At 31.8% G+C, this 17,489-nt stretch overlaps 1 protein-coding gene and 1 long non-coding RNA gene across 2 annotated transcripts in view; both read left to right on the top strand.

The window, feature by feature from the left end:
• Positions 1 to 456: 456 nt before the first annotated feature.
• The window catches only part of LOC143238150 (uncharacterized), a 33,482-nt gene continuing 16,449 nt past the window's right edge, over positions 457 to 17,489 (top strand). Inside the window, exon 1 of the long non-coding RNA XR_013020431.1 lies at positions 457 to 536. This is a non-coding gene — a long non-coding RNA (uncharacterized LOC143238150). The remainder of the gene's footprint in view (positions 537 to 17,489) is intronic.
• On the top strand, positions 10,219 to 15,953 carry LOC143238149 (uncharacterized). Its single transcript, XM_076478124.1, has 2 exons — positions 10,219 to 10,334; positions 10,454 to 15,953. The coding sequence occupies exon 2, from the start codon at positions 11,514 to 11,516 to the stop codon at positions 12,519 to 12,521; it is 1,008 nt and encodes a 335-aa protein (XP_076334239.1). The 5' UTR covers positions 10,219 to 10,334; positions 10,454 to 11,513; the 3' UTR covers positions 12,522 to 15,953.

Genomic DNA, 17,489 nt, shown 5'->3' with positions numbered 1-17,489 from the left:
CGTTATAGGATTTATATATTTGTCTTTGATTGTTTTTTTTTTTTGTTTTGTTTCGTATATGTTTTCCTAACGCCACGAATAAAAATAGTATTTTAATATTAAATTCTGATCAGATAAAGCTGAAAAGAAAAAGAAAAACTATAAATCATTCTTGAAATCAGTGTAGTTAATTAGATATATTTTCTAACGTTTGTACTTATAAAGACTTGAAAGCATTGTTTTATAAGCTGTGTAACCTCGCATTTCACGATACTTTTACGGTAATTCAAGTTCTATGGACTTTGTTTTTATGTAACCTTCCAATATCTTACGAAATTAAGCCAACGTAGGGAATTTGGATTAATCTTAAGTAATATATTAAACTAAAAATATAAAAATCTTTATATTTTTTTATATAATTATATTTAGTAAAAGTATAATTATAAGAAATAAAACAAAAAAGTAAATAACCTTTATTTAGGTGACCATGTTGCAAAAAGGATGAAGAAAGAAGGAAAATGAAGGTTAGAAGCTAGACTGACATACTACTTATAAAGGTCAGATTTTACTCAATACTGATAAACACTAGGAACTAGATAACGGATCCATTAAAATTTTGTTCGTTTTAACAGCCAAGTAAGGCTTTTTAGGAGTGTTTTTTTTTATCTGAAAACATATTTAACAGAAAAATATAAAGGATGAAGTGTGGAATGTAATAATACCTGTTTTAAGCATTTAACCAAAATTACTTGAAAAAGCTTTTAATTAGGTCTTATCTTAAATTCCTGGGAATGCTGCACAGGATAATCGTTGATAATAGCGGAAAATTATAATGTAACATATGCGGTCATTTGCACGTGAGATTACTAGGTTTGGTAAGAATAGTGTTTCATTTATCCCTAATAAAGTGAAATGCATAGTGATTAGTTGTCAGTAACCACACCAGATCAAATACTTGTTTTCAAGTCCTTGGGAACTGGCACGGATCTAATTTGCTCGTAATACTTTATTATTGATTTTTGCTCTGAAGTCTGCCCAAGTAAAACGAAACGCTCAGACGTCCGTACTATCGTACTAAGATGCTAATTTCAGATTGAATTGAACATTGATTCAAATTACCAGAAACTGAAACGTTTCTTCTGGTACTTTTGCGAGTGGTTGTGCATTAATCTTGTTGATCGATAAATCCCATTACAAAAATGACGTCAGCTACGAATGTATAATGGATTTTTTTGTAATAAATGCAATTTATAAACTAAAATAAACCGTATTCGATAAGATGATAATTTAGGATTGTTGGAACTTTAGCCTTCACTTTAGCTGATGAGTTTCTCACATAATATCATTTTAAATTAGGTATTTTCAAATGTAAATGCAAAAACAATGTGTACAAGTACTAACTAGCAATATCATAAATGGTTTATTCTTATGTCGCACCACTTATACAAATAAACTTATTAGAGTAAACAACATGATTACCTATGTAGTTTAATGTATTACAAAAATGTTTTGTTCTTCTCCAAAACAATATTTCCAACGCAACTATTTGAGAATTTTTTATTACTTAATCCAATGATATTAGTTTTCTTATATCTAAAGAGCGATGGGTTTTAACATGTAGTATTTTCTAGCCTCAACTAGGTGGTGTTACTTGTTAATATATGCTCTGACTGGAGGAGATAATTAACAAAATCACTCTACCAAGTGAGGATTCGAATAATAACCTTCAAATAAACAAACAATGTGCTAACAGGAAAAACAAAAGTAATAAAAGTATTTTTAAATTAACTAACTAGATAAAAGTAAATGACTAAAAATAACTAATAGCAGTCCAAACGATAGTAATTTTCTACGGCTAAACACGTTCATTTATACGTTCGATCTTTTCCTTTATTTTCTTAAAACGACATAACAAAACCGTTTTTGTTTCATAATAGTGAATTGTGTATTATAAAGAAGGTGTTTTAGTTGTAGTTCAATCAAGACAATTAACTTATATTTTAGTAGAACTGAAATAATGTGAAGTTGTAAAGTATGATTTTTACTTAATAATGAAAGTGTGTAAAAATATTAATTCAATAATTGAAGTGTAATATTTTGATTGGAATTCCATGGAAGATGACAAATGTAATTTTGCAGACCAATACATCTTCTACAACTTAAATTCAAATGATTTGGGAAAAATATAAATTTTCAAGCAACTTAACCTTGACTAAAATTGTACAAGAAATTTTTCACATTTTTCGTAATTCTTCAAAAGTAGTTTCCTTTTACTTGTATTAAAAACGAATGGCTCGCCATCTAGCGATAACGCTATAGCTAAGTGACATCATGCTAGAGAAAATATCATTAGCACTTGTTATTTTTTGTAGGGAACCAGCTACAAAATATTACAGTTTTTTGCTAAAAGACTTGTTTTTGAAAATAAATTTTATATTTTTTGAAACTATTCATGTTTTTATAAACAGAAAATCTTAATGATGTATGTCTCAGAGTATATCCATAAATATATGTTAAAATAATATTCCATTAGACAACTTAAAACAACCTTTCTTCAGTTGTTCATGGATCGGCCCGGCATGGCCAAGCGTGTTAAGGCGTTCGATTCGTAATCCGAGGTTCGCGGGTTTGCATCCCCGTTGCGCCAAACATGGTCGCCCTTTCAGCCGTGGGGACGTTATAATGTGACAATCAATCCCACTATGCGTTGGTAAAAGAATAGCCCAAGAGTTGGCGGTGGGTGATAATGACTAGCTGCCTTCCCTCTAGTCTTACACTGCTAAATTAGGGACGGCTAGCACAGATAACCTTCGAGTAGCTTTGTGAGAAATAAAAAAAAAACAAGTTCATTGATTTTTAGTAAGAGCTTATACCTTATATTTTCTTTCATGCAAAAGATTTTTAAAATAGAAACGGGACTGAAATATTGAACTTTTATATCCTAATAACCATGTTCAACTATTATCTGAACTAAGATGTTTTCAAATATCTTGATTTCACTTAAAACAAGTTTTAAAATGGTAACATAATCTAAACTACGTTAAATAGGCTAAGTACTCTATAATATGTTAATCACTTCTCTGCGATTTATACCAGATAAATTTTATCGACGTGATTCAGATGTAGTAAATTCCTCATAAACGTGTTGATACCAGTTTGGCCTTCAGTTTTAACTGCATTTCTTTAATTTGCACACTCAGTCCTTTTTTGACCTACCTTTTTTTTTCACACGTAAGGGTTTATGATTAGATATTATGAATTTTTGTCAAAACACAACAACAAACCACCGCAAATAATAAAGTAACACTCGATACTAACACATTAACTTTAGGATCGCAACTCTATTATTTGGAATAAACCTTTACTTTATAGAACCAACCAGATTTGGAAAACAAAACTGTTGTGGTAGTTTTCCTCTCTAAAATAGTGCTCATAGTTAGTTTTATAGTAACAACATTGAATTTAGATTAACAGTTTATTGCCATCATCCCCATGCAATCCGTACAGCCGTATTAAACTTCATTATTTATACTAATTGCTTCAGACAATATCACGTAACGCTAAATACTTTATAAGTAAAATAATTTCATAAAATGTACTAAATTTCTACTGAAATTTTGGCAATGAATAATCAATATTAATCATACACCCGCATGACACTTTCAGAAACTTGGGCTAGAAACTGTTAATCTAATTTGCCTAGCCTAAACAGTTGTTATGTATCTCGACATCATTATTATGTTAGATATAAAAGACTGTTTAACGTAAGTAGTATTATTTATTGGGTTATTTGCTGTTTGTAATTTACTGATGTCGAAGCTATCGAACGTTGTATTTGCAATTCATTGATGTGGAGTGTGACATGGTCAGATGGTTAAGGTGCTTGACCCGCAATCTGAGATTCGCTGGTTAAAACCCCTCACACCAAATATCCTCGCTCTTTCAACCGTGAGGGCGTTATAATATGATAGTCAATCTCACTATTCATTGGTAAAAGAGTAGTCCAAGAGTTGGCGTTGGGTGATGATGACTAGCTGTATTTCTTCTAGCATTTCACAGATAAATTAAGGACGACTAGCGCAGATAGCCCTATTGTATTTTATCGCGAAATTCCAAACAATCCAAATCATTGATGCTGGGGCTACGGAAGTTTCTAGAAGGTTTCAGTGAAAGATTTATAAATAGCTGAGATCAAACAAGCGATAACAGACAGAGAGAGTAAACGTAAATTCACGCGAAATAGAAGCTCAGTTCAGAGAAAAGTTAGAAAACTTAAAGTTAACTGTCAAAAAAGTGAATGGTTTAATGATTGATATAATAAAGTGAGATTAATAGTTTGAAAGAGACAAGGATAATAATTTGTCTTGTCAAGGGGTGTTCCAAACTAATTGAACCCGCCTGTGGACTTTGGCAAAAAAATAGACGATTATTGAAAGTACCAAAAAGGCAATTATTGGAAGTTCCGGACACAACTACAGAAACGCACAAGGTAATATAAGTGAGCTAAACACTGAAGCTATTGTGATAAAAATAGAGAAAAGTAGTTCGGCTTGTTAACTAAATCTAAAGCAATTGAATTTACCTGAGTGGACTTTTGACAAAAAGAAGAGAATTGTGTAGTATTTAAGATACAACTACGATTTCCATTGTATGAAGAATTTTGTACATATGTTTAACTTGTTTCGAATATTTTGCTTTAAGGACAAGTGGAGCATGCGCTGTTCCTTTATTGTCGAATTTATCGCCAACAAGTCACATATACTTACTGTAAAAGAATTCTTAGCCCAACACACCCATATATTTGCATTAGTATGTATGCTACTAAAAACAATGGGGACAATTTATTTTTTATGCTCACAAATACACTAAAAGCAATATATAATTGTGAAATGTGCCAAAAAACAAACATTAACGAATAAATTTATTTGTTCCTAGTTTTAATGGCCTTATGAAAACTTTTTCGCTCACTGTCCTTTTGTAAATAAATAAAAAGAAGAAAGTTAAGCTACAAAACAATATGGCGTAAGCAACTACAGTAAAGTGTCAAAGAACTTGTTTGTTCAAATAACACCACCATGATTAAAGTTTGTCATTATGTGTTGCTGAAACGTCATGAATACAGGATGTCCATATTATAGAACATAAATTCACTTATACCACCCTACTGAAATTTCCCTTTCTCATTCGATTGACTCATTCTCTGCTTCCTATTACATAAACGTTGCATATTTGATAGATAAGCCTCTTTGTGGTAAGAAATAAACATTATTTGTTTAAAACACATGTAAAATACAGAGCTACATAGGAAACGACGTTATGCGTTAAATTCTATTTTTTCCTTTTTCTGAGAGACAACATTAAATATATTTTGTTAATAAAAGCCCTATATCAGATAGAATGAATTTTGTTTGTGATTTATTTGGTATTGTCACAAGTCATTAGATTTGTGTCAGCTACTTATAACTTCAAGCATATGTCTTGAATTATATTATTTTAAATGCATACAGCTACTAATGTAATACATTTAAACGTGTTTTTTAAGTCTCTTGGCATGTTCGAACATCAATACAATGCATACTAATCTTCATAGACCAATAACTTTGACGAATGTATCAACAGACCATAAATCTGAGGTCACGGGCAATGAAATCCAGAGGACGCTACTTACTAAATCTAGCTATATTTGTCACACGAATTTTGACAGTTGTGATATCTAAGATCATTGCATATTGTGGTGCGTCTTTTGCATAGATCAACTAGAAAGGTGTCATCCAATAGCAAGTGGCCTTGCTGAACAGCGTACAGCTAATCTCATCAGTATATCAGATTATCTCAATAATGCAAATTATCATATAGATAAATGGTGGCCAAAATGAAAGATGATGCTCTATTGCAGTCGTTTGTGATGATCTCAGATTTATGGTTTGCATGGTCTATTACAATATCCACCACGTATTATTGTTCTATGAAGATTGGTATTCATTTTATTTATGTTCGAATATACCACGAAACTTTATAACCCGTACGATACCATAAAATATTTTCCGAATTTAAACTAGTGATACGTCATAAAAGTGATAGTTAATCCCTGATGATGGATGGTGAATTGTAGAGCGTTTCTTACTGGGTGAACTCCTGATCATTCATTCAACATTAAAAACGACAACAGATAACTGTAGCACTTTCTTCACATATACAACATACAAATAGAATAGAGCTAAATTTATCACTGAGCTGAAACTGCAAAAAGGCTTAGTGACCAAGGTTTCTTTTCATAAGAAATTTACGTTCTGCACTCTTTCGTGCGTGCGCTGATCCGCCTAATTTTCAACATTACACAGCCTTTCCTGCAGAACGGATCTGTATCAACCGGAACGTTCAACCGTTGTATTTCTGTTTGCTTCAATTAAAAGAAATATTTAGCTTTTTTTTTTTTGTAGCAAGTATGGAACTCGTTTATTCTCAGATTATTTTCTTCCAGGGCATAAAATCTGTAACATCTAGCTAAGCTGTTTTTAATTTATACATGTAATATATGTAAGAATTTATGGTATTGGATATATGAATCTTTGCTCTAAGAGATGCTATTTATGCTTTACTAATTATCATAGTGTCACTCCTCCAATTATATGTGGAAAAATAATTTTAAAGAACTGCTAAATTATAGCAGCTATTCTGTAAACATAAATCTTAATATATTTATGTCTGATAACACGTTAGCTTAAATAACTATCTCAAGATTTATGTTTACAGAATAGCTGCTATAATTTAGCAGTTCTTTAAAATTATTTTTCCACATATAATTGGAGGAGTGACACTATGATAATTAGTAAAGCATAAATATTCCGATTTGTAAACCAAAAACCAAAAACTCTTATATGCTAAAAAAATAATAACATTATTTTCGAAATCTGAGTAGCTGAAATATGGAAAATCCGTTATTAAAACCAAAGCAACCTTTGTGAAGTTTAAATTCGAGACCTGTGTTTTCATAGTGTGACTCCTTCAATTATGTATGAAAAAAATGTACATATGACAAGGAAAATAATTTTTAAAAATTTATTGCAAGCAACTAAAATATATTATACATTTTTAAATTAGTTGCAACATAGTCATGATTGTGTTGTATTTATAAACTTTAATAAGCACAGTTTTAACTACTTGACAATTAGCACTACATTTTCAGTTGCCTTTGTTTTAGGCACCGTAGATGTTCAATTAAAATAGTGTAATTCATCATTGTCGTGTAAAAGTCCCAATGTATTTAGCATTGTTTGGTCAGTAACTGCTGATAATCTAAACTAAGTGAATTACGAAATGTTGTTCAAACAATATAAAAGTGATAATCTTATCATAAATACACTTTGTTATGTAACATTCGTAAAAAGGAATAGGTAATAAAACTGTATAATATCTTGAAAATCAAATACGTTTCATGTGTTAACATCAGTTTTTGTAACATTGTTATTGAATATGTGCGCAAAAGCTTGAGCATGTTATATTGGAACGATATTAAATATCCAAATCAGTAAGCCACGTGACAACCTCAGCGGATATAAAGTCGCAATGAAACAAAGTATATCGGAACTACTTTTTGACACTTTTCGTCGTTTTTGGAAACAAAATATTCATATACTTAGGTCATGAACACGTGTTCAGATCGACGATTTAGAAATATTTTGAAAACGGGTATGTCTATTGTACTGAATTAATCTGGAAAACAATAGTATATGTATAAACCTAAAGACCGTCCATATGAAGAATTGCAAGAAGCCTTGCTCAAGCCGTGGTAGCCAAAATGCGAACTTTTATAAGAGAAGAGAATCCATGGACACAAAAGTCAATGGCAAAATCCTTACAAGAGGCCTCAGGCAACAGGACGCAATAAAATGAAGAAGGACCTTCTCTGAACAAGTAACACAAGTCTCATGTATACAGGTTGCTTCTTCGATACATTTTCAGGCGTCGCATAATTCAAATATTTGGAAATTTAAATGAGTATTCCTGCTATTAAATGCGAAGACATATCATGTCAAAGACCCCAATTTCTTTGTGATCGGACTGATGAAAATGAATCTGGGAAACTATTATCCTCGTACACTAGATGACTTATGAATGGTTTATTTGGGATATAGTAGCTTTACTATGGAATCCTTTTGGCATGAAAATTACGCTACAGATGCAAGGTCGTAAGGTAGAGCATGACAGGAATGCTTGAATATCGATTGTAGCGCTGTAGTGAAGCTTCCAAACAGTTTCAGTTTCATTACATGGAAAAGACATCCTTGTCTTGGGAACACCTAAACCCAACTGATAACATATTTTTATAATGTTAGTATTTGAATATTTTGGGTCGAAAATTGCTGGCACGTACCTTTCCTAAATGCATTCAGTTCTAGGCAGCATCTAAAAATCCGAGAAATGCCAAACAATGTAAAAATGTAGTTCTGATGCATTCCATTTCACTGCAAATTTAAATCAACCGTGGTTGTCACGTCGCTTGTTGATTTGCACAGTATAAATTGTTTTTGAATAAAGTATTCAAATGTCTGTACCTTTCCTCTTGAGAAACGGCTTATGAATGCATATAAAAAGATGTTTCATTGGTTGGAGAGTAGCTGCTAATAGTTACTTATATTTTTGAGAGTAGAAGCTGAAATAGAGTAAATATAAGTACAAAATAAGACCTTTAACAATGTGAATGCTACTGATTATCTCTGTTTCTAGAAATAAGTTTCAGTTGGTGATTTTTACAGAAATTATACTCACAACCGATAGAATTAAAGTTTATCAACGAGCCATGTATTTGACCAGATAGTAAGGTTTAATAGCTAATACGTAACTAACGTTTCACTAATAGCAACCTCATAGATTTTCTGACATATGCAGCAACATATGTCAGTTTCTGGATAGTAAGAAACCATGAAATATTTTCTTGAAGCGAACAAAGCCTACCTTCCAAAGTTCCAATTATAACGCATGGTCTAAATAAGAAATAGAGAACCATAAGTTATTTCAAGCCTACCAAGAGCTTGAGTTATAGAGAGCATAAACCTAGCTTAGAGATCATAACAATTTCTAGATATTGTTTTATGAAACGTAGGGATTACATTTTACCAGCAGGTCAAACTTAGAACACCCATTAGACGACATGCTTGAAATACCGTTTTTCAAACTGATGAAAATGTTATAGGCAACTTGTACCACCATAAGATCAAATAATTAATCTTATTTTGTAAGAAAATCTATAAAGATCTACGATTAATAATATGAAATGTAATCAAATATACCAGTAAATAATTTATTTAAAATCTGTGCAATTAATCCTTCTACTTTAGAAAGTAATGATGTTGGTATGATAATATGAATTTCAATTATTGTTATAATATAACATGTAAATTTTACAAGCAAATAAATTAGATAAATATTTCAAATGTTATATAATATAAACGTTTGTATTATGGATTCGTCTTCCTCTCGTAAACTAAGGAAATATTTGCTTGATTAAAAAACTCAAACCTTCAATGAATAATTTTAGAATATCATATAAACTAAAGGATATTAGTACAGATGTGCAACAAATATAACATAAAAATACAGAAAATTAGACTAAGATACACTAAGCACATCGTTTTACTAGAATATATAAGATGTGCATACATTTAAGTGAGAATGTGATATATCCATATAATCTGTACAATATATTTCAAGGAATAAAAAGTTGTCAAACGTTGTATTTATATTAATACTGTAAGAATAAATATTAAGGTGAAAAATCAGAGAATCCATAAAATTTTCAGTATGAATTCAAAGACTAGTCAGCTCGTCGATAAACATTTTTTTTTTGTGGACCAATTTAAACAAGTGCAATTTGTTTTGTGAAAAATTTAATACAATTCGAAACCTTTAAAACCTTATCAAGGAAGAATGGTTATTTCTCAGTTTCATTCCGTTTGTAAAAATATATTATTAATTGTATTGTATACTTTGAACGTACGTTAAATGGATACAAATATAAGACACTTGTGTGCTTAATCTAGTAACTACACCCTCCAAAGCTCTGAGGAAGTGGTATGCATTTTTCAGAACCTACGTGATGTGTAATTTTCAGAACATACGTTCGAATCCTCTTCATTAAAAGGTAATTTACGTTGTACGTTATGTGTCTCTTGTTTACGAACGCTCACAACTCGTTATCGTTCTTAAGTATTACAACGTAAAATGTTTGTTGACAGAAAGATTAGCGCTCGCTATCTGTGAGGTTCTAAGCAAACAACGAGGTTATTAATCAGGCCTACAGGGATTCTCATCGCTGGAGAAATCATTCTGTCGAAAGTTTATTTTATACTTCAAAAGTAAGTTACTTTGTCCCTTACCAGATATGTTTTCAGCTTTGAACCGTTATATTTATGTTGTGCTGAGTTAATATTTTTGTTAAGGTAAGTCATTAACTCAGTATTTGCTATTTTCACAGATTCCATTCAGCTTCTACGCGAAGCCACGTTCCTATTTTGTATCTATTGTTTGAAACCAACACAACTATAAATTAAAGTGATGATATCGCCCTCTACTTCCCGTGTCGCTTAGAAATATTTCGTGAGTAGCGTAGCGAAAATTCATTGTGTTGACGACGCATAACATCAGACGATCGCATCCTACCTTCCTTAGTCCGTTTACGCCCTCTATACAGCTTAGTATGTGAACGTATGTTGTCTAGAATTTTCTGCCGCTACGGCATATACAGTGAATGATGGAGTGTTAAGATAAACATTTGATCATACTTTTGACTGTGTAAAGCTCTCTAACCAAGAAATAATTTGGACCAGTTATGTGCAGTAGTATGTGTTTCCTCACTTCATTTATTAGTGTACGTGAATATAGATTTCCGTTTGCTACCAGATGTGTCTTGAAATGAGTGACTTACGAGGACTCGGATCCTTAGTTTCCTAAAACCGTACTTAGGTGTTGATTTCTACCTGCATGAGGTACAATCAAATTTGGTTGTGGCTATGTTAAATTATTTGATGTTCATATATTATCTATTGTGTTTAATAAGTTAAAATATTGTCATTTACCTGAATTAAACTAGAAGGCAACTGCAACTTTACATGATTCAATATGGTTTCCTACAGTTATTACAACAAAGTTCTAATGGACAAAACTACAACAAGCTTACTGAAGTTTCTGGATTCTGCTTCCACAACATTAAAACAAGCTTTGAGAAAACGACCACAAACAAATCATAAAGTAAATCACAAAGCATACCTTTATAGACAATTTAACAAACGTAGCAAAATAGCTGATAAAACCAATTTTTCTAAATTGTATCAAAAAGAAAGTCGTTCGTCAGTAGCCAACATTTGTGGAAGTAAGTCAGGTTTAAAAACAGGAAACCGATCTTTGAAAGTTAACGAGAAACTTGAGAAAATAACTTTAGAAGCCATGTTTGGTATTCGGTCCATACAAAAGAAATGTGGTAAAACCGTACAGCTACTTCTGAAAGATATGAACAGAATGAACTTTATAAAATTCCAATGAAGATGAGAAAGTTTCCAACTTCGTTTTTTAATGAACCATCACAACATTTTTCTTCTAATAGTCTTTTATCAGTATCTTCATTATCTTGTCAATGCTGTGAAGTAAGCAAAATTGCACCACCTATCCACCAGAACTGTGAATTTGATAGCTATCATTCCTACCTTTCTCAAGAAGAAAAAAATTATAAATTTACAAATGATATTACCATATGTGACTTTGATCAAATGCCTTTAGTCGATTTAAATTCCTATGACTTAAAGACAAACTCGTTACCCCAAAAAGAAATAGAACCAGTTTCTATATTAAACGGAAATTTTGGTCTTTATGAGCTTAACACTTCTATGGAAGATTTATTATCCTCCCAGAGCTGGAAAGAAGTCATGTCAAATCAAGGTTTTACAAAGACAGAAAGTAAGAATGTTTTTAACTTTAACTTCGCTTCCAATGAAATGTCATCAGATCCCGACGTTTCTCAACAAGATATAACCAACATATGGTCTGAACGTAATAAATACCAATGTGATTTACTTAATTCAGGAGCACCAGATTTGACATCTTATTCTCCAATCTTGTCTTCATCTACCAGCGATATTCAGGGACGTCAGGAGACTAAATATGTGAGTCATAATTCTGACCACTCTTTAGAAGAATCGTTCTTCGAAATATTTGAAGACCATAAGTTAAGTAATAACCTTTGTAACACAAGTAACAAGAGTTTGGTAAATGGAAAGCATCTCCATCTTTTAGAAGATCAGGTTCTATCAGAAAATTTATTAATGGACTTACCTTTGTCAGAACACACCTTAGTAACTAATAATTCTCTCTGCTATTCAACTGGTAGATCAGATTCAACGATGAATACCTCCTCAGTGCTTACGCATAAGGCACATTTTACAAACGACTTCACCATAGGTTCCAATTACCAAGATTTCTACCAAGACCACATTTCTACAGTTCTGATTTATCCTGAAGATAACGGCGTAAATTATCACTCAAGTATGTAACAATCACCTATCGGCCATAATAAAGAATGGAAGTATCTTGTTAAACCAGGGAAAACTATTTATTGCCAAGCCAACAGAAGGTGTGCGTTTGATTGCTGTGATCATAATGCAAAGTTTCTGAATACTGGTGAACATCTTATGTGTGGTTTAGAGGAACATTCTACCTCCATTTATGATTCACTTAGAGATGACTACGAGTTTTATAAACCTGATATTTGAGTATCAGTTGAAATGTGCTTCTGATCCACATATTTCATATGTTACAAATGTTTTGTTTTTCAAATCAACAATTAAAGGTAAAAAAGACAAAGTTTTAGCTTAAAAGATTTTGTTAAATATTAATGACTCTCGAAATATTTGATAGTGTGATTAGAGAGCTATTTATACATATTTGAAAATTGAAGGATTTTAATTTCATAACAAATGACTGTTATTGTGTGCATTCTGTTATAGATATTTATATCATTCACCACTAAACTATAATAACTACAACCAAAATAGGTCATCTAAAGGTACAATAATTATTATAATGTCTTTGCTACGTAGAGAATTTGAATGTTTTAACCTAATGTTCTAAGATATCTCTTAACGATTGCGGTCGTAAAACTTTGAAACTAAATTTCCTGAAAGTTGTTAACATTTGTCTTATCCTCAGGAACAAAATTATTAAAATAAAGAAATTTGAGAAACTGAACATGATTGTAGAAGATAATAGGATAATTTTGTCGATTGGCGAATAATAATTATTAGAAATCAGTTGAAAGAAATAATAATACTTTCATAAGGGTGCTTCTTTTTGTAATGTATATCATATTCTACACATAATTTGTAATTTGGTTATTATTTTGTGGCATTTGAAAACATTTGTTTTACAAATGACTAGAGAACCATATCTTTTAGCATAAATCAAATTGTAATTTAATGAACGCGGAAAGAAAAAGATATATTTGTCATTTGATATTTCATGATAAATTCACCTTCACACCTATTTTATGTAGGTGCAAGTAGTTATTGAACGTCTTGCGCCACATCCACAACACAAAATTACACTGTTTAATCTCAGCTGTGATGTTCGCCGCCAAACTATCTAATCTTTGCTTTAGAGCAGACTCTTTTCTTTAGTAACTAAATAATGATATTCTGTACTTGGCGGAGCATTTCATGTTGACATCGATTGGACAGTTTATAATGTTGGCGGAACCTTTATTGTGGTGATAGCACTCGAGAAGAAACGCCGAAAGAAAAAAAAATCCAATAGAAATACACAACAATGCGATATTTTGAAACACGTACTTGAATTTTGCTAAATACTTCACACGGAATACAATGATGCAATTGAGCTATTCAAAAAATTCTTACAATATAGTATCAAGTAATTAATGTACTTTAAACACGGCGTAAACATTAAAATGTGGTTATCTGGAGTCTTGGGTTCGAATCCCAGTCACACCAAACATGCTCGCCCTTTCAGCCGTGGGGGCGTTATAACTAACTGTCAATCCATATTCTTTGGTAAAAAAGTAGCTCATGATTTGCCGGTGGGAGATGACGACTAACTGGCTTCCCTCTAGCCTTACACTACTAAATTAGGAACGGCTAGGGCTATCTGCGCTAAAAAAAACAAAAATAACAACAAAAATAAAAAACTATAAAGTAAACTGTAAATATATATATATATATATATAATGATTTTGTACTGCTTAGTTGTTGTCTCCTGGAATTTCCACGAAGGTTAGAAAAGATGAACACACAAAAAGAGGCTACGAATGGCTGCCTGATATGTTCTGGTGGCTAGAGCTCCTGACTCATAATCAGCGGATCGCAGGATCGAAACCTGTTCTGGAACTTACAAACACTTTTTGCAGTAGGAGCGCAATAATGTTACTGTCAAAACCATTATTCGTTGGTAAGGAATAGCCCAAGAGCTGGTGGTGGGTGGTTTTGACTAGCTGTGTTCCCTCTAGTTTATTACTTCAAAACTAGGGATACTCAGCGCTGATTTCCCTCAAGTAGTTTGCACAAAATTCAACGAAACAAAGAAACCGCCGGATGTCAAATCAAAATAACTCATGCTTTCTTCTGAAAAATAAATCGTTAAAGTGTTCGCTATTATTTTAAAGCATTAAATTTGTAATCAATATTAAACGTTATTCTTTGTTGTATTGTTTTGTTTGTTTTTTGAATTTCGCGCAAAGCTACTCGAGGGCTATTTGCGCTAGCCGTCCCTAATTTTGCAATGTAAGACTAGAAGGAAGGCAGCTAGTCATCACCACCCACCTCCAACTCTTTTACCAAAGAATAGTGGGATTGATTGTACCATTATAACGCCCCCACGGCTGAAATGACGAGCATATTTGGTGCGACCGGGATTCGAGCCCTCGACCCACAGATTACAAGTCGAACGCCTTAATCCACCTGGCCTCTTTGTTGTGACATCCGTAAAAGTTTTGCTAATCTGTTCCCTATGTAAATATTTACAAATAAATATATATATGTACAGTATGAAAGACATAAATTGAAAGTAGCTATGTATATTTCACATTTCTTAGTAGGTTCTATAACAAACAAGACATTATAAACCTTTAAGAACAAAATAATGACAACTGAGCTTTAAAAAGCAATAAAATTTATGAGAATTTTGTTTATTTTCATTAAGCAATAAAGAATACAGTTAGATAGTTTTAAGTTGTTTTAAAGACATCAGTAATTTTAAAATTGTATTTTACACGCTAATAATAACAAAAATAATTGTTTGCTGGTTGCTAAGCGTAAAGTTATACAATAGGCTACCTGTGTTCTACCAAATGCTGGTATCAAACCTCGATTTTTAGTTATTATATCCATCAGGCTTTCTGTTGAGCTACAGGTGAGGGAGATAATAAATAACGGTTTGTTTGTTCGTAGTTAAGCAAAAAGTTACAGGATGGACTAGCTATTTGTGCTGTGCCCACCACGAGCATCGAAACTCACTTTTTAACGGTATGAGGCCTCAGACTTACAGATAAGCCTTTGAGGGATAAGTTACTATATAATGAGCAGAAATTATAGTTAAGATCCCTCAACGTCACATGATTCGTTATAAAAATTTAATATTTTTTTATTAAGTGTGTGTTTGTGTCTTTTCCTTTTTGCAAAGCCCCATGGCACTCTCTACTGAGACTACCGAGGAGAAGCGAACCCCTCATTTTAGCATTATAAATTCGTGGACATATCGCTGTACCAGCGGAGTCCTTTATTAAGCGAACTCAGTGTTTTCCTTACTTTCACAACTGATGATTACATATATTTCATTTATTAATTTACCATAAACTCTCTTTTCAGCTGTATTTAGGTCAAACATCAACTGGAACCTGTCTGTGAAACAAGTTATTTTTGACTGAAAATTTAAATATTGGAACAGACTACAATTTTTAAAAGAATCAGATTACTCATCCACCTCGATAGTAAAACAAATACAGATCGTGCTACTAATGATTCTAAAACTATCTATTAAGTTGTGTAGATTAAAATGTTTTCAGAAAGTTTCTATATTGAAAACAATAACGCTTATTTCATTGTTCGGCAACAATATAAATATTTTATAAATTCTTAAATCTGTACAATGCATCTGTGAGAGCAAGAATAAGTATTCTATTAAACTTAGCGACAAATTCATTAATTTCTCCAATCTTTGGTTTTCTTTGTGTTTTTTTTTCAGAAGTTTACTAGTGGAAATTAAACATACACAGTCGAAGGTTAGCTCAAATCTATAACAGTTGAAAATAAACAAATAGTAATATTGTCTTTTCTTTTGCACTTTTTGCTGCACATTTTGAAAAATCAATTAATGAAGAAAACTACTAAGTAAAAATGAAATATTTAGATTTTCTTAAAAATCTAGGGAAAAAAGAAAACTTTCAACGATGTGTTAAAAACATTTAGTATATTTTAATAAGCAGGTGGTCTGTGAGTAAATAATAGCATAGAGCTTTGGAAACTACTTTATTAATTGGTAATTTTGAATTGTTTGCCCACACAAATTTTCTCAAATTAAACTAGTCACATCATTATTTAAAGGTTCATCACTAACTACAACACCACTTCAACCTGGAGAGGATAGCAACCAGTGACTGTTAAAAAACGGACACATGTAACTTTGTATTTGGAGTAAATATAGTAAAAACGTATTTTTCTCTGTGTTTAAATTTCTTTTTCAGTTTTGTATATCAGAAACCTGGCTTTATTTTTTAAATTGTTTCTCTTTGGAAGTATAGTTAACATATTTTGCGATTTCGATTATTTTTCAAATTACTTAACTTCGTGTAACGACAAGAATAATTCGCAATTTTTTTGTTTTCTTTCAATTTGAGATTTTGTCATAATACCCCATCTATTGGTATTTTTACAAGAAAATATCACCTATATTTGCCATTTCTATTATAAACCATTCGCTTTTACGAAGCAAAATGCCCTCCAGTGGCGCAACGGAATGTCTCCGAACTTACAACGCTAGAAACCAGTTTTCGTGCTCGTGGTGGACAGAGCACAGATAGCCCATTGTGTGGCTTTGTACATAATTTCAAACAAACAAACAAACAAACGAAATAAAAAAGTCATGAATATTAAATGATATCTTACATCATAAAAAAAGAAACTTCCAAATGTATATTAACTGTTAATGTAAACCTTAATAATATTTCCAATGACAGAACAGTTTGAAATGCGTAAATTAAAACGTATCTCATATATAATTGTATCTGGACAATTCCCTTATCAGGACGCAAAGGATGAGGAAATGTGATATTTTGTTTTATAAATACCTATATAGTTTTAATATTAATATTTTTAGGGAAGTCTCCTGGTGGTACAGTGGTAAGTCTACGCATTTAGAATGTTAAACTAAGAGGTTCGATTTCCCCTCGGTGAACTAAGCAGATAGCCCGATGTGGCTTTGTTGTAAGAAAACACACATAGTTTTAAAGTAAGCAT

This window comes from Tachypleus tridentatus, chromosome 13, assembly GCF_004210375.1.
Source record: "Tachypleus tridentatus isolate NWPU-2018 chromosome 13, ASM421037v1, whole genome shotgun sequence".
NCBI classification, from domain to species: Eukaryota; Metazoa; Arthropoda; class Merostomata; order Xiphosura; family Limulidae; genus Tachypleus; species Tachypleus tridentatus.
The sequence above is the reverse complement of the archived record's forward strand: the minus strand, read 5'-3'. Positions and strand labels throughout refer to the sequence as shown.